Source organism: Copadichromis virginalis, linkage group LG18 (assembly GCF_057382275.1).
Source record: "Copadichromis virginalis isolate Kocher_CV1m ecotype Utaka linkage group LG18, C_Virginalis_male_GT1.1, whole genome shotgun sequence".
Lineage (NCBI taxonomy): Eukaryota > Metazoa > Chordata > Actinopteri > Cichliformes > Cichlidae > Copadichromis > Copadichromis virginalis.
The window spans coordinates 3441851-3467982 of record NC_140635.1 but is presented as its reverse complement, the minus strand read 5'-3'; the positions used below and the strand labels follow the sequence as shown (position 1 = coordinate 3467982).

Here is a 26132-nt window from a genome sequence, read left to right as displayed (position 1 = left end):
CTAATAGTAAGAGGAAAATGTCCCATCTTCACCATTTTTATGCTCATGAACAGTCAGATCTGGATCGACTCCGACAGGCTGAAATAATTCCCTCCTCTGTCCAGACGATCCAAACCTCTTTGATTAATCTGAACAAATTAAGGCTGAACGTAGATCCAAAAACGAGCAATGAGAAAAAAATACAACAATTACCAGACGTTTATTTAACAGACATAAAACCTCAAACCCTACATCTGTTTCTGGGTTTCTACAGCTTCTTCTTCAGATTTCAGACTGTATCAGCCTCACAGTCTTCATTTGATCTGAGGATAAACAGTCCACACTTAGTCTGAGGGTTGCAGATTTCAGAGTCCAGTATTAATCAAATTATTTTTCATCTTCTTGGAGATACAAAGTAAATGAAATCACAGAGTAGATAACGGGGATGAATGTGAAGCCGCGCCGCTGCGTGAGCGTGTAAACAGTTTCCAAACCCGTGCAGATGCAGAAATCTGACTCAGATCTGGCCTCCGTAATCGTGCTGCGTGCCGTAGTTCGTGATGATGAGCGGCTCTTTGTTCCTCTCCGGTCACAGTTTATTGCACATCTTTGTCAGGCACCTCTGTTTCAGGTCTGTGGAGGAAAGGTTACAGCCAGGTCACAGAGTTTTACGACAAAACAATACCAGCTACGGCAAACGTTCCCCTCTGTTTCCTCCGATTACAATCCACGAATGATCCGTATTTTAGTGTGTTTAAGAGAAACGAACCGAGCTGCTGGCTGTTTCCACAAACACGCACGAGCAGAATCACGTGAAGGATTTATTACAGTGCAGGCAACCACAGCATACCACACTAAAAAGGGGTCGCACTCCTCAAAACACCCTCTGTTCCTTTGGTCAGCGGACACAATAGGAGGAGTGTGACGAGCTCTGAGCTCTGATCTCAGCCTGAAGGACGTCAGCAGGCCTCCCAGCTCAGGAAGACATTCAAACTTTCTGTCATTCCTTCAGCGTGCGACTGACTGCACTTTTTACTCGTGGATCAATCAGGCTGATAAAGATTAGACAGACCCAACTAATCACTGCTGCACTGTTGCATTATTACCAGCTGCCAAATATTTACTCGTTATCACGTCAGTGTTGCTGCACTCGAGAGGAGTCGAGCGACTCTGTAATGAGATCTACCACGAGCATCACCCCTGCACAGATTCAGCTTCTTCTTCTTTTAAGTATGACACACGTTCACGAGCTGCAGCTCTTTTCATACCTTTGGAGAGATTACACACTAATGATGCGTCTCTCCACCCTCATCTCCATCAGCCACTGTTCAGGGTGTAGAATCAAAGTCAGTCAAAGGGAACCGGCAGCTGCTGGCAGCTCTTAAGGTGGAATGTTTTCTCACATCATAAATTGTCTCTGAACACACCTTAAATATTGATATGACCACTCAAACCCTTTCGTTTGTCTTAATCGTGACGTCAGCAGTGACTGGGCTTTCCCATGATGCACTGAGTGTTTCTTCTTCACTGATCGTCATTCTCTGTGTTTATACACCTCTCTACATTTAATCATTATTTATTATTAATCTGTGGCTCACCTGTCTTCCTCCCCTCACCCCAGATGGCTGCACCGCCCTGATCCTGGTTCTGCTGGAGGTTTCTTCCTGCTTGAGTTTTTCCTTCCCACTGTCACCAAGTGCTTGCTCACAGGGGGTCATGTGATTGTTGAGGTAATGTTGTGGCTTCTATGTAAATAAAACTGAGCTGAATTGAACAGAATGAAGAAAATCCTAAACCTCTTAAAAATCCTTCTTCCTGTTAATAACAGTTTTCCACCATTTTATCTTCACTGGGATCATAATCCGAACTTTGAGGAGAACCTGTCATGAAGTTTTGTCATGAGCTCGAGTGTAGAAAGGTTTAAAAAGCTTTAGCGAGCTCTCGTCTCCACACTGGTCGTCTCCAGTCCAGGAAAAACAGCAGCACATTTAAACTGAAGCTTGAGATCACTTATCTGAAGGAGCTTTTAGTATAAATGTGATTTAAAAATAAAAAGATAAAGTCACTAAAGTCACTGTGAAGTGCCGTGAGTGACTCGTTCTCCACCTCCGATGGAGGCAGTCAGCCTCCGTGCATGGATCCCCACAGGGCTCCTCGATCACAGAAGAAGAAACGATCAGAATGATTTTGTTCCATAATCGTAGCTTCATGCATCGCTCCATCATCTGCTGCTTTTCTAGTCAGGGTCAGGCTGCAGGTGCAGCAGCACCTCCTCCAGCTTTTCCAGAGAAACAATCTCTCCAGTGTGTCTGGACGTCTCCTCCCAGTAGGACATGAAACACCTGACCAAGGAGGCATCCTGGTCAGATGCCCAAACCCCCAACTGGCTCTCTTCATAGCAAAGGAGCATCAGCTTTACTCTGAAAAACCCCAGACGCCAGACAGAGGAAGCTCATTTCTGCAGGATGTATCCACCATCTCACGCTTTCAGTCATCACCCACAGCTCGTGGCCGAGGGTGGGAACAAGAGCCTGAAACACTTCCTCCACACAGGGAAGCAGGTCATCCCCAGCGTATTTACTGAGCTTAAAAAAAGATTTTAATTTCAATGAAATCAAAAATAATTCAAATAGTGGGCATGCTGTTGTTGTGGGAGGTGCTATAGGCAGCGAGGGGAGAGCCGCAGGAGGACTTTGCCCTCAGATTAGGCTCGCAGGTGCCTGCCTCCGTTTTCATAGCCTGGTTATAAAACGCCTGGCTGGTAGCCTGGTTTTTATAGACCGTCTGCAGGAAACCTTCTGCAGCACCCATCGTTCAAGATCCTCCAGTGACGGGATTGCAACGACATCACATGACTTTTCACGCTTATCTTGTAAAAAGTTGCGTCATCGTGTTCGATATCGTTGCCTCCTGAACACCTGAAACATTCTGTGATGATCCACCAACGATTAATTATTAATGATCAAACATGCTTAAAGCAAAGGTCTCACACATACTGAATAAATGATGACTATATGAAACAGATTATACTGACGACGCAGAGCTGTCATCTTTTCCACATTTTCTTTCATTATTTTCTTTATCTTCATCATAAAATAAGCATTATGTGGAGAAATGAATGCGATCTCGCTTGAAAGCTTACCCATAAAACTCCAACAACCCTGAGTTTGCTCCCCATAAATGAGCCGGAGCTTCTGCGATGTTGTGCTGTTAGCTGAGAGTTTTTAATCTTTGCCTTCGCTGCTTTTCATGTCACTTTCTAATCAGGTTTATCGGAGTCTAAAAATAAACCCGGAGGTCTAATGAGAGCCGGAGGACTGAGCTGACAGGCCTCTCGACGGCCTGCCGCTGGAATCGTTCGGCGTGTCAGACGCCGGGAAAGAGGCGACTCTCTCCACAACCTCTTGAGCCCATTAGATTCCTGCAGAGCTGCTGCTCTAATGAGCTGTGATATGGGCCGACACGTCGCCATCAGCACAGGTGAAGGATGGAAGCGAGCTCCCAATTATCCGGTGTGCTTTAAATGCACCAACATGGATCGACTCTCGTACCAGCTTTACTGATGAAGCAGGAAACAACAAGTCATTATAGAACTACAAAATGACCTCATCTTTGAGGCTTTCACTTCTCGGTCCTTACTCGTCAGATTTTCTCCTTGTTATTGTTAAAAGGCCTACACAGACTGTATATTAAAGATGGAAGCAGCAACCGTGACGTCACCCTCTGGATCTGGGAGTCGTCTCATGTGAAGCATTTTCATCTTGGTGTTTTGAAGCACGCGAGGCATTTAGAGGACCTGCCGTCCTTCACTCACCTCCCTGTGCAGGTTCCCGGGTCGATGTCAGCGTTCACCTTTGAACCCTTTTCTGATAACAGCTCAGCGTCCATGTTTACGATAGTTAGCCACAAATTCTGAATGAGGAAAAACGGCTCAGCTTTGTACTCAGTGTAGTGTTCTTCTTCAATAGGTTTTATGTTTCCTTTCTTAATTGCCGTCATCGTGTCCTGTCATGTTTTCATCTCATCTGATTATTTTAGCACTTTGCTTTAAATCTGCAACATAAATAAATTTGACCATATGCATTCATTACCTCTAGACTGGACTATTGTAACTCCCTCTACTGAGGCCTCCCTCACTCCTCTCTTTAGCGTCTGCAGTTAGTACAGAACGCTGCTGCAGCCTTTTATCAGGTGTCAGACTACGTGATCATATGACTCCAGTTTTAGCTAACTTACGCTGGCTTCCTGTGAAATTTCGCATTGATTTTAAAATTCTTTTACTCGCTTATAAAATCTTAAATAACACTGCCCCGTGCTAAAAAAGCACTAAGATCTTCTGACCTGATGCTCTTAATGCAACCTAAGTCTGGGTTGAAAACCAGAGGTGATCGTGTCTTTGCTATTGCAGCTCTCATTCGCTCTTCTGAGACTGTTCAGTCTTTTAAATCTCGTTTAAAGACCCACCTTTTTACTCTGGCTCTGACGTAAAATATTTTGATTATCATTTGGTTTGTTTCTATGGTGTGAATGAGACTCGGCGGGTCCAGGGATCATAGGTTTCAGCCATTTTATTCAATACTTGTCACACCACGACACACCCCAACCCCCGAGTCCCCGTGTTTTTAACTCGGCGGGCGTGATTAAGGGTGCCGTGCAGGTGCGTCCGCCCTGCCTGCACGGCACCGGAGACCACGCCCCACCACAGTAAATTTGTCTTATTTTATTTATTTCCTAACTTGTGGAGCACTTTGATCAAAACTGCTGTTTTAAATGTGCTATATAAAAAAATTTATAGTTTTTTATTTGATTTTGATTATCATTGTCGGGTCTTCACCTCGCGATATTAAGCACGGTGAGGCGACTGTTGCTGTGATTTGGCTCTATGTGAATAAAATGTATTTTATTTAATGGAACACTAAGAGTGAAACATCAGTGGGTGACATTTCAGATGCTTCCTCCATATTTTATATACAACCAGCTCAGAAACCAACAAATCAACATCATGTTGTATTCTCTGCATGCTTACTGAGACAGACCCGGCTTTACACTCTTTGAGCAGGACAACCATTTTCTCATAGACTTCTATACAGTCTGGGCTTTTCTGCACACCGGGTTTCGCTTCCTACCGGAAGAAAGAATGCAGACAGAACTGGAAGCTACGGCCATATTTCATGATATCACACATCTGCAGCAGCAGCCACAGAAAGCTTCTTTTACGTCTTTCGCACATCCAGTAATTCTCTAAATGCTGCAAGACCCACAAACGGCAGCTCAGATGCTTCGGAACCAACCACATCTCCCAGAAAGCGCACGAATGGATCCGATTGGGAAACCGAGGGATTCTGCAACACGTCGGTCAGGCGGTAAGGCGGGCCCTGATTTATATTCTACTGGAAGCTAATGCAAACCATAGTTTTCAAAATGATCATCATGTGAGACTTAGGAAGACTTGAACAAGCAACTGAGAACATAAACTAACTCAGAATTTACCGAGGTTATGATTTGATTGAGCCGGTGAGTCGCCTCCTGCTGGCCATTATCAATAGCGCAGGTTTAAACCACAACCAATAAGTTCATCTACACTGAACAAAAATATAAACGCAACACTTTTGTTTTTGCTCCCATTCCCCATGGGATGGACGTAGAGACCTAAAATTCATTCCAGATACACAATATAACCATCCCTCCCAAACAGTGGTCACAAATCAGTCCAAATGTGTGGTAGTGGGCACATCTGCCATATTGAGATAATCCATCCCACCTCACAGGTGTGCCACATCAGGATGCTGATCTGACATCATGAGTAGTGCACAGGTGTACCTCAGACTGCCCACAACAAAAGGCCACCCTGGAATGTGCAGTTTTTTGTTCTATTGTGGGTCTGGGGACCCAGAACCGGTCAGTATCTGGTGTGACCACCATTTGCCTCATGCAGTGCAACACATCGTTGCATGGAGTCTATCAGATTGTCAATTGTGGCCTGTGGAATGTTGGTCCACTCCACTTCAATGGCTGTGCGAGGTTGTTGGATATTCGTGGGAACTGGTACACACTGTCGTATACGCCGGTCAAGCACATCCCGAACATGCTCAATGGGTGACATGTCCGGTGAGTATGCTGGCCATGCAAGAACTGGGACATTCTCAGCTGCCATCTGCCCTGAACAATGTGAACCATGATTCATCCGTGAAGCGCACACCTCTCCAACGTGCCAGACGCCATCGAATGTGAGCATTTGCCCACACAAGTCTGTTACGGCGACGAGCTGGAGTCAGGTCAAGACCCCGATGAGGACGACGGGCATCCAGTTGAGCGTCCCTGAGACGGTTTCTGACAGTTTGTGCAGAAATTGTTTGGTTGTGCAAACTAATTGTTCCAACAGCTGTCTGGGTGGCTGGTCTCAGACGATCTTGGAGGTGAACCTGCTGGATGTGGAGGTCCTGGGCTGGTGTGGTTACACGAGGTCTGCGGTTGTGAGGCCGGTTGGATGTGCTGCCATATTCTCTGAAACGCCTGTGGAGACGGCTTATGGTTGAGAAATGAACATTCAATGCACGGGCGACAGATCTGGTTGACATTCCTGCTGTCAGCATGCCAATTGCACGCTCCCTCATTGCTTGTGGCATCTGTGGCATTTTGCTGTGAGACAAAACTGCACATTCCAGGGTGGCCTTTTGTTGTGGGCAGTCTGAGGTACACCTGTGCACTACTCATGATGTCAGATCAGCATCCTGATGTGGCACACCTGTGAGGTGGGATGGATTATCTCAATATAGCAGATGTGCCCACTACCACACATTTGGACTGATTTGTGACCACTGTTTGGGAGGGATGGTTATATTGTGTATCTGGAATGAATTTTAGGTCTCTACGTCCATCCCATGGGGAATGGGAGCAGTAACAAAGGTGTTGCGTTTATATTTTTGTTCAGTGTATGTTGGTCAGCTGGGTAACGTTGCTGTTTATGTGTAAACTATTTTCCTTTACAGCAGCTGGGCTCCACGGTGGGAACATTTTGCTGCATAAATAAGAGAAATTGAGAGTTGGGTGATTAATCTTTCATCTTCCTGGTCTCCAGCAGCCTTTCATTTCTAGTCGGCGCTGATCGCCTCTTTAATCAGTACCAAGTACAAACGAGCGCACCCAGACTTCAGATCAGCTTCAGATGATCAACAACGATTCTCTGAGTAACAACGGAGCAAAATTAAAGTGAGATTTGATTTTTCTGTTCTCGGTCAGCAGAGCTTTGTAGGGTAAGCATGAAAACTGAATGTTTTTGTCAGCCTGTTGTCATTAAATGCTTTCTGAATTAAGTTATCGCTGTTATCGCTCCCTGTTTTCTCCTCTTTGTGAGCAATTTCTCACCATGAAACACAAAAGCAGCCTGAGAGATCCTCTGGTAATCACTCCTCGTTATTTCTCACTCCAACATTAAAACCTAGTAAAGGTTTTAGCTTCTTCTTCTCCTCATCTCTGGCAGATCCTTCCACACGAACCCAAACAGAAACCCGCCGATCATCCTATCCATATATTTAGGAATATTAAACATCCCTGGGTTTTCCTGCAGTGCTTAGAAGAGCACAACATGAATACTATCCTAAAACATTTTCATCTTCTATCATAGGGTGACAGCATAGCTTAAAATGCACCGATATGAGAAACAGTTCACCGTTTATACTTAATAAGATCACATCTTTCCTGTACTTCCAAACTCCTCACGCCATAGCCACTATTTTCTATGTTAAACTTACAGCTCCACATGTTTCTTTTATGCCTCATGCTGATACTTGAGTAGCTTTGCATGAATAAGCGTTTAAATTAATCACTTTTAACTCCTGCTGAGCCTCGGTGCAGCTACTGAGTCCATCCTCTGACTCAAACCAGCAGTTTTTGCTCCTCCTCCTTTGAGCCAAATTTCTCCTCATTGGCTGCCCCATAAAGTGGGTGTGGTTTTCATACTACAAGATGACATCATACAGAGCAAAGAGAAAAGAAACTGTCTGATCCATCACATTCTCAATGTATATGAGATGAATTAAATACAGAAGGTTTAATTGAGACTCAGTAATACATCTAATAACTTCTCAGTGCTCTGCAGTTTCAAACCAGCACCTTCAGGATTTGGATCAACATCAGTTGTTTTATCTGACTCCTTTCAACATACGTGATCAGACTGCTTTAACCCTTGGATGCACAACCTACCAGTACCTACACTCTTCCACGAGTGGGGTCAAAAATGACCCCAAATAGAAACAATGCATTTTGCTATAAACTCGGTTGTTATTTGTCAAAATCTTTAAAACGAAGAGTTGTAACATTCTCATATTTGAGGTATTCCTCATAAAACGTGTTTGTGACATGAGGCACTTTGCATTTTTATTTATTTTTTCATTAATTTTAAGAAATCGCAGTTTTTGTATCACTTGTATCACTTTTGTATGCTTGCTCCGCATATACTGCAGAAGCTGGGTCTTCCCTCTGAAAGGCACAAGTTGTTCATCCACTGTAACACAATCACTGAGGATGAATTTCTGCCTGCAGTTGACCAGGAACAGGCCCCATACGTAGCTGAAAGCTGCCATATGGTTTGTTTTCAGTCGGTAGGCTCTGGTCCTCTTGTCATCAAAGTGCAAGAAACGGCGAATATCTTTAAATCGACATAGTGGCCTGTACAATAGGTTATGCAGAGGACTCCCAAAAAGCACACCAACTGGTACATCCCAGTTCTTCTCACTTCCTGCAAAAATGGTCAATCAAATGAAGGCCAGGAACTTATGTTTGATTATATTTTTCCACTCTTTCCCCTGTCTGTGGCTACTCTTCGTGCCTCCATGTTTGTGTATGACAGCACCTCTTCTATTATATTATCAGACATGAACATCTTCCATGCATTTACTGGGGAGACAGTACTAAACCCAACTGCAAGCCCTGGCTGACTAATTCAGAATATTGTGGCTAGAGCAGTAAGAGGGGCTCATTCTGTTAGACTCAATATCCATTTCCTCTTCAGAGGACTCATCGGAGGACTCCTCTGTATCTGACTGGCCTTGTTAAGTGGGGGGGACAATAGTCTGGGTCCTCTATATCTGAGATGTCAGATTCTGAGTCAATGCCTCTGATGGGCTCTTCATCCCATCCGTCCTGGATCATTTGTAAGTCCACAGGGATCCTTGCTGGCCTCATAGCAACCATGCTACTTTAAATATTTAAAAAAAAAAAAACATCAGAAAGGACAATGTTTGAAATGCACAGGAAACTATAAAACAGGGCTGCACATAAATGGTCCTCAGGTGCGCGTTTGCAGAACCAGATAAGAAGTTGGAATGCGTGTTTGCGAACATAAGATGTTCTGGAGGAGGACAGACATTTGTTCAGAACTCTTAAAGATGCCAAAGAAGCAAGCTCCGTAGGCAATAACTTTGGTGTTCCTCCACAACAAAAGAAGCGCCTATTCTCTGAATTTCCGGGAATACTTTTATTTTGACAGCGAATGCACACCTGCAGACCACTTATGTGCAGCCCTGACTATAAATCACGTATGTTACTGTGTAAAAATTAATTCTTGATCCATCAGAAGTGTAAGTGGGTCAGTGAGAGTTGCTAAGAATGAAAGTTTCATAGAAGATTCCATAGGAACTGCTTGGGGTCATTTTTGAGTGGGGTAGTGATACAAAAACTGCATTTTTTTTAAATTAATGAAAAAATAAATAAAAATGCAAATGGCCTCATGTTACAAACATATTTTATGAGGAATACCTGGAATATGAATATATTACAACTTTGCATTTTAAAGATTTTGAAGAAAAACAACCCCTGGGGTCATTTTTGACCCCACGTGTGCATCTAAGGGTTAAAATCATCTGTCCATGAATCGTTCGTCACTATGAATCGTCTTCATGTTCTCAGTGTGAAAATGTCTATTTTTTTATTACTTTCTTTCCTGTTAGCTCAAACATTTTGGAGGTGCATGTTTTCTTCAAGTTTCTTGGTCAAAATCTTAACAAACTCCTACAAAATCAATAGATAATGTTGTGGCCGACTGCATATTTTACCGATTTGAAAAGTTTACTCCTTTTCTCTTCAAACATCAATAAAATATGCAGTTTGCCCCAGGGCGCCCAAACTCTTTCATACGGCTGTATCAGGCTGAAGCGCTGAGTTTATAATTTGCTGCTGCAGGTGTTGGTTTTACTGCACAGGGAGTCTCGAGCATCAGAGCCCGGCAGGTCAATGACTCATGCTGTCCACTTACTTCTGGAGAAGGAGACCCTCCTGACCCGCCGACACACTTCAGAGGTGTGCTTCTCATACCAGAGGTGGCTGTCGTCACAGTACCTGCAAGACAAGATGACAGCATGAAGCGCTGACCTTGAGCTTCTGCTTCAGAGTCAGCTCGCCATGAGTGGGAACTTCAGCTTTCAACAGACAGAAATCAGGCTTGTTTTGAGCCACATGTCCGAGAATATACATTTTAATTGATGATTAACCTGCAAGCAAATACAGTCTTTACATGGAGGTGGTCACGGTCTCTGATCACACCAAAGCATTCCCAAAGCAGCGAGCAGACATAAATCTCTCCAGGACGTCCTGAGTTTGCCCAGGGGGTCTCCACCAGGTAAGACATGCCTGAAACACCTCACCTAGGAGGTGTCCCTCTCAGGTGACTTCAGATGTGTCAAAAAGAAAGGAAAAAAAAGGTTTTGGCAGCAGGGGAATTAAACCACCAGGACTTCCACCCTGAACGCTGCCCGGCCCACAGACCACTTCACCTCCACAGCCCGACCTGCTGAGCGATCAGGCCAAAGAGCCACAGCTGTCTGGCCTCTTCCTCTGACCCGGCTCCAGCACGGATCCTGGGGAAGGTAACTCGCTCTTTTTTTCTTCTTCATCATTCGTAGTAAGAGCTGTAAGCCCCAAACAGGAGAATGGCACAGGCGTTAACCCTCAAACAAGCAGGGTAAGAAAAGTCAGAGCACCTCTGACGCCACAAGGATTACACCAGGAGCTCAGTGATGCCCCGGCTCAGATCTGGGATGTCAGGCTTGTATTTAACCACATGGGGGCCAAAAGAAACTACTGAGCATCATTTTGAGTTGTTGCAATTTATTAAAATTTCAGCCAAATCGACTGACCTGTCGCATCATTGTTTCACTTTGATTTTCAGGTTTTTTTTTTTTTAATCCAGCCCTCTGCAGGTCGATAATCTTTGTTTCCATCAAACAGCATGAATAACACATTGTCCGGTCCTTCTCAGTGTACATACCCAGCATGATTTCTTCTCATTTTCTGAGCAGTGCTCATTAGATCGAGAACACAAACAGCTTCATTTTAACATTTGCTGCTGTGAACTGTCACGAATGACGTCAGCCACTCATTCTTGTTAAGAATACTTCAGAAAGCTTCACCCTGTAATTTCTGTCTACCTGTGTGTGTCTCTGCCTTACACTGCCGGGGTTTATTGTGGCCACCTAAAGAAGTGCAGCAGCTGAGAGAAATAAGTGATGCAACACACTGAGCAGGAGTACAATTCAAACCGCCGTCTGCAGCGGTGCTGTCTGGAGGCAGCAGGGGGAATTTGCCGACCTTTTCATGCGCGTCTTGTGGCTGAAGGGTCTGCACAGGCACTGGGAGAAGAACTTGCACAGCTCGAGGACGCAGGGCTGCAGCTTGTGGGCGCCGACGGTCGTGGCGGCGCCGGGGACGGACTCGGCGCTCAGCTCCGGCCTCCTCCAGGGACAGCCTCTCAACACACAGAGAGAAGAACGTCAGTCGTGAACCGGCTTAATTAATCTGTGTGTTCTGCAGGAGAAAATCTAATTAGGAGGTGATGTCCACAGACAAAAGGTGATCGTCACATTAAAGATAATAAACATATCATAAATTAACCTTTAAAAGCTCACAGAACATTCAGATTAATTTTAATTGCGTGCTCGTCCACATGCTGCACGTTTTTGTTCGCCTTGCAAACAGGATCACGATGGGAAAAATCTTTTCCTATTCAAATTTAAACCAACAAGAGGGATGTTTGGTCGCTGGTGTGGAAATGCAGCACAAAGGATTTCATCCTGGAGCGTGATTAACATCAGCTTGGCAACCCAACCAAAAAAAGCACGCACAGAATCTGCTTTTCATACATGGGACATTTTAGAGAACATATTACAGACGGTGTGATGACGTGAGGGAAGGCGTGCACACTATTGTCAGTGTCGCTCTGATGGTGTCATTGGAATAGTTTCCAGCTGAATGAAGCTGCAGTCAGTCGGGAAAATTTCAAGAAAGTTTCTTGAAAAGCTAAAAAACCTGAGGCTGAGGAGTTTCCTCTGCAGCAGGGGCAAAGTTCAGAGTTCAAACACTGAAAGGGTTGGCTGAGAGGAGACCTTCATGATGAAAGTCTGCAGAGAAACCTGAACAGAAACATACAGAGTGGACTTTGGACCTGCAGAGAGCTGGACTGATACGTTCAAAATCCCACAGAGTCGTGTTAAAATGTTCACCTTTACAGCAGAAATAAGCACGTCCTGAAGCAAAAACACCGCCCGCCTCTGTGACGTTTCCTCCTTTGTCACAACTGCACGACTGTGATAATTTTTATAACTCACCTTTTTCAATTAGATCAAGCTTAAAGTTAAAGTTGGGGGTGTGGCTGCTTTGATTGACAGGTAGATGCTGTTAGGTGTCTCCTAGGCCCCGCCTCCACATCAGTAAGTCAGATCTGCAGTCTTTGGTGTTTGTGTTGCTTCATTTTTCCCATATTTACTGAATTTTCTTGGCTGCCTTCTGTAAACCGATCAGCTTCAGTTCCCTTTAAACCTCAGTGCTCTTCTGTCCTTCACATTTGTCCTGCAGCTCATCCAAACCTCCATCTGCTTCTTCTCCATCACCACTAGCCGCTACACTCCGGCGGGTCCCGTCCTACCGCCTACTGCTGCTGGGGCTCTGCCCTGCGATGTAGCTTCTAATATTTTATAACTCTGTGCTTCAATAAATTATGTTCAGTTCTCTCAGAGTCTCTCTCCTTATTAAACTGCAGTCACTGAACACGAACCATCGATTCTGGAGCAGTTTTAATGCAAACATCCAAAAAGTCTGTGCTTCACTTTTGGTGAATTACAATTCTGGTATTGTGTTCGTCTTTCACTTCACATTAATTAGCAGATGACTGAGTGTGCAGCTCACTATGATTCAACGATAACTCAGCTCTGAAACATGGATTTAGTTACATTTGTAACTTTGTAACATATTGTAATATTAAGTTTACTTAGTTACTGTTCCTACTGTCGTGGAGCAACTGTACCCACATAACTTCCTCTGGGATTATTCTGATTCTGCCACGCCCATCTTTTATTTACAGTCTATGTTTCCATGGTGACACATGGAGCTGTGATGGTGTGGGGGGGCTTCAGGCAACAATGAACCCACAGCAGCTTCCTGCAGAGACACAGCAGCACGTGAGGTTTGAGGGTCATGTGACTGACGAACTGCTGAAAACCTGACGTGAACTCATGAGTTCAGCCAACAAGTGTCAGTTTTCCTTCTTCAGCATCATTGTGAAGAGGAGAAAAATCAGTCAGCAGGTGAACTCATGCAGCTTTTCATCTGAGCTCCTGTCTCCAAATTTACTCATCATTTCATTTTAATTTGAACAGAAATAAACACAAAAACAACAACGACCTGATTTTCAGCGTTCATTCCTGAGTGTGTGTGTGTGTGTGTGTGTGTGTCAGTCAAACATCAGCCTCCACAGGCCGACACTCAGACATGTGCAGCTGGGTGACAAACGCTCATTTCACTGCACGCTAATGACTCGCTGACAAATTGCACAGGATGCTCCGGCCTTCTGATTGTTGCTAGGCAAAAATCAGAGGAGGGGACGGAAGCATTGGGGGCGCAGCTGTTATCTGCAGTGTGGTGTTACTGCCATCTAGTGGCTGTGCTGGGAAAGGTGAAGAAACACACTGAGCGCCTCACAGGTGATATCTTAGGAGCCACAACCATCACGTGCTGCTGGACATTAATGCAGCGCAGGGCACCGGGCACATCAACAGCAGGCGCTGGGTTTGGACTCGCTGCTGGTAACAGATCGGAACATTTCTCTAACTTTTCTCACTCATTTGTTGGACAAACTGTAACAATCATGATTACGATCACCTGTTTCAGTTTACATCACCGTCACATTATTTACCCCATTCCTGTCCCAGTTTTAGTCCTGAAACCCCAGAATGGCTGTGAATGAACAGATGACACAAGCCAAACCTGAGATATGCTGAATTCATGCTGCCAACGTTTACATAAAAACACCGGCGGCGTCAGCCTCCTTGTGGAGACACGTGTGGTATCAAACTCCTGCATCACATTGTTCTCAATTTATCATAGTCACAAGATTTTCAGAAACCTTGACCACTGATTTTAACCTCGGGGTCAAAGTCACTATGATTCAAACTTGTCAGAGATTTTTAGTAGATACACCCATTGTATAGATGCTCCTATGTCACCTCGTACTCTCGTTATTACATTCACACACTTGCATGTCCATGCCACCCGCCCGTCACGTCATGATAATCGGCCGTTTACAGCTGAGGGATAAAAATCCAAGAAAATATACGAAGGGTGTCCCAGCAGGAGGGTCCTGGGTTTGAATCCAGCCCAGGGCCTTTCTGTGGGAGTGTGTGGGTGTTCTCCAGCCTCCTCCCACAGTCAAACACATGCAGTGAGTGTGAACGTTGCCTCTGTGTGTCCCGTCTTCCTCCCTGACCTATGATAGCTGGGAAGGCTCCAGCCCCGCGTGGCCCTGAACTGGAGAAGCGTAAGAAAGTGGATGCTTGTTGTTTTTCTACACAGTCTCAACTTTATCTACCGTGGGTCACACTATTTATGCAAATTACACTATATTCAATTAGTGAATGTGCATTTCACATATTTTAATCCATTGTCATATAAAATAGTCTTAATGTACGTTAACGGCTGGAAACTGTTGACATTTGAATCCGTATTCATTTTCCTCACGATGTAATTATGGAATTTCATAACGAGCTCCTGGTTTACGCTGAGTGCAGCAGACAGATAAACGCTGAACGCTTGGCCTTAATTTGACTTTAACCTCTGCAGCTTAAAACCCATCAAAGCTTTCACACAGGAGGCTGCGAGCCTGCGTTACCATGGTTACTATCTGCAGCATGGCTTCCCGTGCCACACACACACCTTTCTCCAGGCTGAAATTGAATCAGTGCCGCTGGTGTGTCCAGAAATGACAAAGGAAGGCTGCAATGTGATTAGAGTCGCTTTGTGAGAGCAGGTCAGTGGGCGGAGTCAGACTGTGGCTACAGTGATGTTACACAGGTCTCCATGTTTGATTTCCTCCGTATCCATTCATCAATAACGACATAAAATCACTCGTCTGTCCTTATGTTTCCCAACAAGCCGTCATCATGGGTCACAGTGAACCCGTCGCCATCTTTGTCCAGCAGGTAAAACTGTGAGAACTTCTTCAGAACTGAAGAAGCTTCTCGGATGAGAGGAGAAACGTCTTCATGAAACTTAAAGAAGTCCAGATTTTCTCTCATGTATTCCTCTGGTGCATTTTTGGTTTTATTCATTTTTTATTCTGGTTATTTGCCACATTTCATCTTTTTTATTTTGAGAAACACACAAGAGCATCTTCCTCACTGCTGAAGCTACAAAATAATTCATATTAAAATATCTGAAAGAACAAATCGTTTACCTGGTTTCTCCGTTGGCTTGCTGGGAGTTGTAGTTCCTCTAACCAGAGGCCCTGTAGTCCTCCTGGGCACCGTGGGTCCTGCTGAGGCTCGCACAGGTGGAAGTCTCGTGGAATGAACTGTGGACGTCGTGTGCGGGGCTGCTGTGCTTGTAGACGGCGGCGTGCGGATCAGACTAACTGCTGGTGAGAAGGTTGAAGCTCTGCCCGGCGTCGTGGGTAATCGTGGTGCTGCTGTGGTGGGAGCTGCAGCAGTCGGAGCGGCGGCGGTGGTGGTTTGCCGTTTTAAGGTTGTAATTGGTGCTAAAGTTGTTTTTTCCACTATAGTTCCACTCTGAGAAGATGCCACAGTGGGCGTGGTCCCCCTTTGTGTCGTTACAGCTCTTGCGGTCATGCTTGGCGCCATGGGTTGCTGGATTGTCTCCGGTGTTTCGGCTGTAGTGTAACTCTGAGGCTTGACGGTCGTAGGCTGTGGAGCTGTTGCGAGCGGCTGAGCTGTGGTGACCTTCGCTGTAGATGCAGCTGCTTCATCCACAGCTGTTGGTGAAGCTGATAAACCAAGAGAAAGAAATAGGCTCGATTTTCTGTCTCCACAAGAGTGAAAGCAGGACGCAGCCATCATGGGACTGAAGACAGAACCACGTGTTAAAAAATAAACACGTTTACAGCCTGAGTCAGCAAACAGGTAAGGCTTAAAGGTGTCCTCGACTCCACCTCAGCAAACTGGACCTCTCCACTGTGTCCATGCAATTTAAACTTTTAACAGAACCTATGCATATAACTGTAATCTGTACACAGTCATATAAACAGCAAACAACAACAATAAACAACAAAACTACTTCATTAAACTTCACCAAAAACAAACAAAACAAACCGAGAGACAGAGAGTGGGAGCATCAGTGGTCTGATCAACATTTTAGTACACTACAGGATTTAAAAAGGCTCGATGACCACAGAAGACCAGATGGGGGATGATCACAGGATCTTTTCCATGGTAAAAAACCCCCCCACACCTTTATAGGAAAGAAACACCCTTCAGAAGGTAGCTGTATCCAAGCACAGGGAAGACAGAGGTTTCACACTGAGATGCAAACCAGTGCTGAGTCTCAAGGACGGAGGCAGAGCAACAATGAACATATGAAGCTAAGATCAACCTGCATCACAACCACAACAAGAAAAAAAGCGCACAGGAGGCTTGAACAGGTAACAACGTACATCATACGACACTGGCTGTAAAACAGTGTGACGCACAGACGCATCGCTTCCTTTAGCCAATAACTAATGTTTCTCAATCATGTGACACGACACTCGACCACGGAGAGAGCTACACACTCTGCTGAGATTCACAGCTCAATAACATGACAATGAAAAGTAAAAAAGACCCTGGCTGCAGTCGCTCCGTGTGCTCAAAGATCAGTCTTTTGGTCTTCCTGGTATTTCTCACACAAACAATTTCTCCTAAAAATTAAAACCTAGCATCTGACTGACTTCATTATACTTTTAAAAACCTGAACAATCTCTTTTATTTAGTGTTCATTCATGCATATCCTTTTAAATGTGCTTCCAGTTCTTTGTTTTACACATTTGGTTGTGAACATCAGAGATAAACCAGCTTAATCCTGATTAAACTTTGGAAACCGAGTCTGGCCCGAACTTCCTGACAGATCGAGCTGTGAAGACGAGCCAAACGCTGAACGCCGGCCTCCTGGAGAGACTCACCATGTGCGGTTGAATGGACTCTGCTGGTTAGCATGGAGCTCATCCCAGATGGAGAGATGTGACTCAGATTCGTGGGCAGTTGGTGCCATTCTGAGATTTAAAATAGACAATTTGAAGAGGAGAATTAAGCGGCTCTTCGAGCGTCTGGTTGATGACAGCAGATGCTTGAAGGGGCCTGTTAAAGGTCCTGATGTACTCACCGACAGGGAGCCGGAAGGAGATGTTAGCTGGTTCAGAAAGACAAAGTGGGGAAAAAGAAAGTAATGAAAAAGAAGACATAATGAGCTCTACACTGATCTGGTGCTGTTCGTTTTAATCTGCCACCTGCTGGTCATCAATGAATCCGTCACAAACCAGTGAACAGACCTGTGTGCGGTCCTTCCACGATGGTCTGGTTGAAGAGCGGCGTGATGGAGCCGACGTCCCACAGCTCAGGCACCTCTCTGCCTGGACAAAACACAACGTCGCATTCAGACAGACACCTTCATCAGCAGCATCATCATCAGCCTCATCTTTGATGCCAGAGATGTTAAACTCATTTTACAGGGAGGACTGCGCACAGCCCACCGATCCAACGTGGGCCAAACAGTGAAACGCCAATCAACAAAGTTTAATTACACATTTAGAAAAAGAAAAAAGGGGCAATTTCTACAGTATGTCTCAGCTTCCTACGTGATGAAGATGAAATAAATGTGTCAGCATGATGTAAACTGTGTGTGTGTCTGTAGGAGAAGCTGCAAAACATGAAAAGTTAAAAATATAATAAATATACGCCCTCCTACTTATTTTACAAAGCGGTCCAGCGGGCCCCGGGCCTTATGTTTCACACCATTGCCTTATACACTATATGAAAGATTTTTCAGGTATACTACAGGAGCATTTATAAGGTTTAGTCATATATTTTATCTCTTTAATCGCTCTCTGAGGTCTGTGGAAGATAACAGAAGCTTCCCCACCAGGAGGCGCTGTTTTACCAACTGCGATTGTTTTTGGATCTGCTGCTCTTTGACCTTTTGAGAGCTCTTTTTAGCCCCTCTGCAGGATGCTTTGCTGTGTTAAAGTGTAAACAGAAAAAATGTTTTGTTGATGTTTACGTGATATCTCTTTAAAACCAAACATGGAGATAAGGTCACATAACTGTTTCTTCACATTCTGCTGAGAGCTTTCATTTTTAAATGTTTAAAAACACAAACATTTATAAAAAGTTCCTCAGTTTCAACCTCATCTTATCTGATTTTTGGCTTTTAAAAATGCTTCACCATGAAATAAATCAAGGGAGAAAATAAAAATGTGATACACACAAAGGAAACACCCTGTGGGCTGAACTACTGGAATATACCCAACACATTTCTTACTGCTTGTTCTCAGAACAATAAAGATTCAGCTTTTAAAAACAGTTTATAGTTTCACACAGCTATAATAAATCTGACTCCTTTCTTGTGAGCATGGACCGGGTATCAGTCTTAGACGTGGGTCAGGAGCAGGAAGAAAAGGTTTCTACTTCTAGACCTCTGTGAGGATAAAATAAGCATGCAGTGTCATTCCCCCAGGCCTCAGAACTTTACTCAGGACAGAGGAGGCCTACACATACCCATCTTACCGGCCATCACGCAGATGTAGATACAGTCTGAGTTATTCCTCTGGCTCACTGAGACACAAGCAGACAACACGCCGTTAGCCAGAGACACAAACACATCATATAGCGTTTCATTTAAATAGCATCTACCACCTGAGAGTATCGAGGAGGATTTAAAGAGCTCGTGCAGGTAGCTTGTAGAGTTTCCCATCACATCCAGCAGTATGGCTGTAAAGTCTGATGGGAAACAAAAACAAGTTTACATGCAGCAAACTGCACGAAGCGTAAAATGAGGCCGAACGTTCGAATCCTCCTGCCTGTTAGGTCGTTGGTCTCGTTTGTGACGCAGTAGCAGAATCGCCTCCTGAACACGCTGCTTTCTATGCTTCCCACACTGGAAACTGCAAAACACACAGAAACTGTTCAGAGAGCACAAAGTCATTCATGGATTTAAAGTTTAAGACGTGTCAGGACGACACGGCCTCCAAACATCTGCTGACCTGCGTATTTCCAGCTTGTTAGTCTCAGCTTCTGCTAGCAGAGCTTTGCATGATTAACAGTTTAAAATAATCCTCATTTATCTTATTCTGAGCATTGATGCAGTTCATGCTCCGCCTTCAATGCTCTGTTTTAGCTCTTCTCCTTGGGCGCCCGGGGCCTTTGCCCAGCTCAGATGAACATATTAGGCATGTCTCCTCTTGATGACATCATACAGATCCCACAGCAGGAAAAAAACTGTATGAAACTGTCCATACACTGACCTCACGACTGAGTGGATGACAACACAGCCACCACTGGAACAGGAGATATATGACAGATAATAATCAAAGTAACAGAATAAGTCCTCCTTAACAAAGTTTGGCAAATAAGATTATTTCTGTAATATGTTAGGACACGTCCTCGGTGCTTTATTTTGCAGTTTTAAATAAAATAATGGGTTCTTCCCTTTCTCAGCCTTCACCAGTGCATCAAACTTCACGACTGACCCTAAAGGTAACAATCTGACACGATTAAAGAGAAAGTCTCGTCTTAAGAGTAGAGATGGTTAACATGCGGTGGTGTAATTACTACACATTCACACCACCAGATGGCAGCATAGACAAATGCAGCCTTCGCGTTACTCTTTGCTGTCTGCAGCTTCGGAGGAAGCAGACGTTTGTAAGGAGAGAACATTTACTGTTGTAGACCAACAGGGTGAGTTTGTGCAGAGCCAGGGAGCTGTAGGACGTGACGCTGAGCAGAGAGAAGAGCTGCCGGGAGCCTGCAACACAAAACAGGCGAACATGTGAGCTCACACAGCCTTAGATGCATTATTACATACAGGAGAGCACTGCGTTCACTAATGACAATCTCATGATTAAGGAGAAAGGTGCAATAATCAGTAAGAGGACGGGGTCGATGTTGCGACCTCGTCAATGAGCCTGAAAATCAAAATCAGAGTTAAAATGTTAAAACTGGGCTGAAGGGAAGCTGCTCTTTGAGCGCACTGCTCCTTTAAATGTTGAGTCCTCTCTGCAGTTCAAAACCAACAGAAGTGTGACTCTGTGGTTCAGACCTGAGAGACAGCGACAGGACAACGTACCCGAGTGGCTGGAATTTATTAAAGTATTGACGAGCGGCGTGAGGTCGATGGCAGCGGGGTCGATGTGCTCTGCTGGGATTTCTGGGAAATAAAAGCAGAGCGTGAAGTCAGCGGGAGCTCGTTCTGGGTGTAATCTCCGTTATGGAGACAGCAGCATCAGCAGAATGAGCCAGTGTAATTACTGGATGTACTGGAAGGGAAAAAAAGTGACAGTTACCCAGAGGAATGGGTCCCCGGGGGGCGGGGCAGTTATTTAAACAACACAAGGTCAGTGTAACAGTTGGTCTAATCGGCATTTCACTGAACATTTCAGTGATACAACCCAGAGCAGGTTCACAGATGTTAGCTGATGACTTCTCTGAAGTGTGTGTTGGTGATGACGGTATTTACCGTTAGACAAACTGCTCCTCTGGGACGTTAACGACGTCTTTAACATTCGGGGTTTGAGTTGGTAAGCTTTGGACTGAAGCCTGATGAATGGCACATTTTATGCAAATTAACTGAGTTTTAGTTACAAAAAGGAGGATTTTTTCCACATATTTCTTAACATTGACCAACTGTACCCTCCATCCATCACCGCTGCAGCATCCTCAGCAGAGGCCCAGACCTCCACCAGCAAATCCAGGCAAACACTGAGGCGTTCCCAAGCTAGCTGGAAGATAATCTTCAGCAATTTGCCAGGAACTCCTCACCTAGGAGGTGTGCAGGAGTCAGATTCCCAAACCAGATCAACTAGCTGAGCTTCACCGTTTGGAGGAAGCTCGTCTCAGCTGCATCCTATCGGTCACTAGCCAGAGCTCGCGGTTGTTCGTGGGCGTAGATCGAGCAGTAAATCATTAACTTTGCTTCCACGCTCTCTCTTCACCACAACGGATCAGTCTGTCCATCTCCTGCTGTCCCCCCCCTCACTTGTGAACCCAGAGCGCCACCCTTTCCCAGCTGTGAAGCTTGGTATTCATTGACTTTCTATCCATCCTCTTCCACATATCCTTATCAAGGTTGTGGGGGGGAGGGGGGGGGGGGTGCTGGAGCCCATCCCAGCTACCATAGGGCGAGCGGGGGAGTATACCCTGTGTTGTTGCAGGGCTAACACACAGAGACATACAGACAGAAAGGCCGCAGCCAGGTGGAGGATTCGAACCCAGGACCTTCTAGGTGTGAGGCGCCAGTGTTAACCTTATTCAATTAATATATTCAAATATCACCTGGTTAAAGAAACAATATAAAAAAGAAATCTGACATGTTCAGTGACTCAGTCTGTGCTGTGATGCAAACCCAGAAAGTTTTTTATTATTCAGAAACTGCAAACCTCAATAAACATAGTTTCCTGAATGTAGTGGGGGACAGTCGTGATCTTTAAAGATATTCATATAAAAAATACACTGAAGCCAGTTGTGTGCGCCTCCACATCAACTGTGTGTAGGGTTTTTATTTTTGCTAGGTGACAGCGCTGCAGTCGAAGTACTTTGTGGGGCTTTAAAGTTTCTTTGTTCGAGCTGGAAAACAACACGTTGAGACGTATTTGGCAGCCACAGTATGTGAACAAGCAGAATGAGAACCAAGGAGGAAAAATACCCGTGGAGTCAGCAAAGTCTCTCCTGTGCCTGTCCTCCTGCTGTCTGCAGATCAATGCTGGAGGAAACAAAAACAGCAGTTATTACTATTATTAATAATTAAACCAAACAATAGAGCCTTTATAGCCTCAGCCTACCTTGGCTCACGAGCAGGAGTATTAAAACTGCAGAAACACAGATTATGAAAGAGAAGCGTGGATGCTGTGTGAACCTCCAGGAGCCTGCCATGACTGCTGCAAACACAAACAGCATGCAAACGTTCACTCTCAACATAAAAATACAGCTTTTAGTGGGCTACATGGTTAGCACAAGGGCAAAGCCACCAAACCCCGTGAATTTGCATCTCATGTAAGCTGCAACAATCAGCTCATATATGAGAGACACGTTGCTCTGTAGAAATCAGCCTCACACACAAACAGAGCAGAGAGCCAGGAGTTACAACATAAAAGCTGAATAGATCATCGTCACATTAGTGCTGGAGACGACGTTAAAAGTAATTATTGTAACACTTTGTAATGCAGCTGAGGGTGTAATTACCCTGTAACGGAATGAATTTCAATGCATTTTATTTGACATTACAGTGTAATCGAATACTTAAAGCTAGGTCTGTGAGAGTAAGGATGTAACAGGGTGTAAGTCAGGCTTTTACAGGAAACAAAGAAATAATTATACTGTAAGTAAATGTAAGAACACTGTACTTCTACTGTAAGTACAATGTACGTACTTCCAATAGAAGTACATGAGTCCACTCCATAATACAACCCCACAGAGTGGAGCATATTTATGATGCAAGCTGTGGAAATAATGTTTGTTTTTCTGCAAACTTACCGTGAAACTGAGCACTACCTCAAATTACTTACAGTATAATTATTTCTTTGTTTCCTGTAAAAGCCTGACTTGTTGACACTCTGATTGTAGTGTACCTACCTTTAAGTATTTGTAAGTAAATATAATTACATCAGAATTTTAAATCAGATGCACTGAAATTCCATTTGATTACAGGGGAATTACACCCTTAGTGGTGGCCCACCAAAACAAATAAACTCAACAGAATGAGGCCATAAACATCTGTGTATAGCTCTGAAAGCTAATAACTGAAGCTGAGTTGGGGACTGGCCGTACTTTAATGTAATACTAATTTAAACCATTAGGTGGTGCAGTGAGTCTAGATAACCTTTATCCAGGTAAATGATGAAACACACATTTCTTCTGTAAAAATGCAAAGTCTGTGCAGGAAACAGAGAAGAGGCTAAAGAGAACTACAGAAAGTTAAAGATCCAGAAACATCTGAACAGCTGGTGATGAACGCGTCGGCCAATTAAAACACATCAGCCTCTCTCTGCACACTGCAGGTAAACTCTGTGCCTCCATCAAACACCTTCAAAAGAGTGTCGGGTTTGTGTAAAAAACGTCACTGTGAAGGACCAGGAAGCCCTTCACAGTGACGTTTTGATGACTCTATAATCCCACCAGTAGACCCAGTGCTCCCCAGAATGTCGGTAAAGATTTTTAGGAGCTTTTACATTAAATTTTCTTGGCATCTAATTTGCGTTTTGTGCGTTCAAAGTAGGGCTGCCACGATTTGTCGACTAGTCACGATTACGTCGACTATCAAAATCGTCGACGACTGATTTAATAGTCGACGCGTCGTTTGAAGCTTTGTAACGGTGTATTCACACCGAACGCGATGGACGCGAATAGAGCGTCAGGTTTACATGTAAAGTCAATGGAAAGGCGCGATGACGCGCGATTGCGGGTCCCGCGAAAATTCGGAAGCAGATTTGCGTCGCGAAAACGCCAAAACGCGTGGCGCGTTTGACTCGATCACAAAAGATCACAAAAGACGCAGGAATAATAGCAGGATTTAAGAGTGTAATAACGGACTGAAACAGAAGATGGCAGCACTGCATGTACAAGGATGCCAGCTGCCGTTAAACCCCGAAGAAGAAGAAGAAGAAGAAGCAGCTTTGTCCCAGAATTCATAGCGCGGCCCAGCTTAGTTTCCAACAATGGCGGTAGCTAGTTAGTTTTAATATTACTCATTATTCTTTCTGGGTCACAAAATAAACGTTTAACATATTTTCAGGCGAGAATGTAGCTGTGTAAACCTCAAATATCTGCTCAGTTTATCAGGACACCACATATTTTCAAAAGCGCTCCGACGTTTTCGGAGACATCTGTTACCCACTAGCTCGATAGCTAGCCGGGGGCTAGGTCACTAGAGCTGTGAGAACACCGGACTCCCGGCAAATTGTTTTCAAACCCACCGCCGTCTTTCGCTACTCAGGTTAAATATATATGAGTCACTTAGATAAATTAAAAATGTTGTTGTTTGGCTTTTTTTTCAGTATTTTATTTGTTCCTGAGTAAATCGGTTTGTCTGAGATTAAAGTTATGGTTTTTACACAGCTGAATAAACGTCAAGCAGACAGCTGATCATCAGAAGTGTGAGATGCTGGAGAATATACTCCGGTGTCCTGTTATATTTTAGATAGCAAGGAGTTTATTAAACTTCACTGAAACAATCTGCTAATTTCATTAAAATTGAATAAACTATCATCTTGTCTTTATTTTTAGTTAGCACCTTAAAAGCTTAAAGCTGTAAGCTAATGATAGTTATATAAGAGCAGATGCTGCTGGTGCAATAAGCTGTAGTTTTACATCCAGTGGATGATGATCTGATTAGTCGACTAATCGCATAAATAATCGGTGACTACTCGACTATCAAAATAATCGTTTGTGGCAGCCCTAGTTCAAAGAAAGTCTTCCTCAGTCTAGTCACTGCATTTCTGTATTTCTTGACTCATCAATTCTGATCAAGATAAAAATCACACACATGCACAGTCACAGGTTTCACAAATCAAAGTCAAAGCAAACTTTTTCTTTTCAAAGTGAACCGTCTTTGTTTCCATAAAAAGAGGAAAATATATTGTTTTTACAGCAGCAGCACTCAAAGTTCACAGCATTCAAAATTTTAACTCCAATTCTTCGATAGTTTGACCTGCCATAATATTATTATTATTATTATTGGCTCCCAGCTAAAATAAAACCAGTGAACACGTCTCACCTGCTGCTTGAATTCACCTGCAGCCCTGCGGAGCCTCCACCAGCCTCCACCCTGCGGTCACACACCGGCGGTCAGATAACGATTAAACAACGCCTGTTTTCTCCCCTCTGAACATCAGCGGGCTGACAGCTCAGCGAGCTCTGGCTGCAGGCCGGGTACTGATCCAAACTCACTCCTGCAGCTGCACTGCAAGAAATATCCAACTGCAGGTGCTGCACTACACTGCCCCCCAAAGGCAGAGACAGGAACTGCAGGAGGCTCTGAAAGCCTGGAGATCGACTTCATGCTGTTTGACGGTGACGAGAACAGAAAACTGTACTTCAGCAAGTCGTTTTGACCATGTCTACGTTCCTAATTGCTGCCACGTGATTGGCTGGTTATATATTTGTGTTAGGGAGCAGTTGGACAGTTGTTTCTGTAAAGTGACAGGTCAGTGTAAATTTAGTCAGTCAGACACTTCAGGTGAGGTCAGGCTGCTGTGTGTGGCCTCTCCTCACACACCTGTTTTCATTTAGCACGAGCTAATTCAAGCTCTTTTCATTTATTGGTCCAAGTTTCATGCATCCTGCAAATAAGCTGCTGGAACTCCAAATGTCTGACTCACACCAACATACAGCCACCTCACTGAAACGATCCTTGTGAAACACAAAACTTTGAACTTCTGTAAAAATCTAAATCATACCTGACGTGTTTCTTCAGTTACACCAGATGAAATCCATCAGGATTGGTACTTAGCCTGAGTCTGTGGAAAGTTTATTTTTAGAAGGACATTTCTTACAGTGTAGGTAAGTGGCCATAATAAGCCGCTGGAGTGACATACGAGCCGTGGGGAAGATCAGTGAATGAGGGGAGTGAATGTGAGTCTTTAATGCCGGGGGATCGGCGGGCACTTTGGCCATCCTGGCGTTCACATTCAGGCA

General features: G+C 44.3%; 1 protein-coding gene across 3 annotated transcripts; it reads right to left on the bottom strand.

The window, feature by feature from the left end:
* Positions 1-180: 180 nt before the first annotated feature.
* Positions 181-25443, bottom strand: hhla1 (HHLA1 neighbor of OC90). 3 transcript variants are annotated; one of them, XM_085439215.1, is made up of 15 exons: positions 25213-25443; positions 22283-22378; positions 22147-22203; positions 20572-20652; positions 20167-20250; positions 19307-19390; positions 19143-19226; positions 19005-19061; positions 17780-17860; positions 17614-17640; positions 17414-17503; positions 15698-16243; positions 11563-11719; positions 10232-10314; positions 181-612 (listed from the first exon to the last, which is right to left on the bottom strand). In XM_085439215.1, exons 2-15 carry the CDS (start codon positions 22371-22373, stop codon positions 569-571), a joined length of 1566 nt encoding a protein of 521 aa, XP_085295341.1. In that variant the 5' UTR covers positions 22374-22378; positions 25213-25443; the 3' UTR covers positions 181-568. The 3 variants fall into 3 exon arrangements, with proteins under 3 accessions (XP_085295341.1, XP_085295343.1, XP_085295342.1); XM_085439217.1 differs by having other exon boundaries at positions 19014-19061; XM_085439216.1 differs by having other exon boundaries at positions 22283-22375.
* Positions 25444-26132: the final 689 nt, after the last annotated feature.

What these genes read in the sequence shown, in the direction of transcription:
- hhla1 (XM_085439215.1), bottom strand. Translation starts at nt 22,373, where the DNA reads ATGGCAGGCTCCTGGAGGTTCACACAGCATCCACGCTTCTCTTTCATA. An exon ending in ACTCCTGCTCGTGAGCCAAG is followed by an intron (nt 22,204 to 22,282) that starts GTAGGCTGAGGC and finishes TGTTTCCTCCAG; the next exon opens with CATTGATCTGCAGACAGCAG. An exon ending in CACAAGACGCGCATGAAAAG is followed by an intron (nt 10,315 to 11,562) that starts GTCGGCAAATTC and finishes CTTGTCTTGCAG; the next exon opens with GTACTGTGACGACAGCCACC.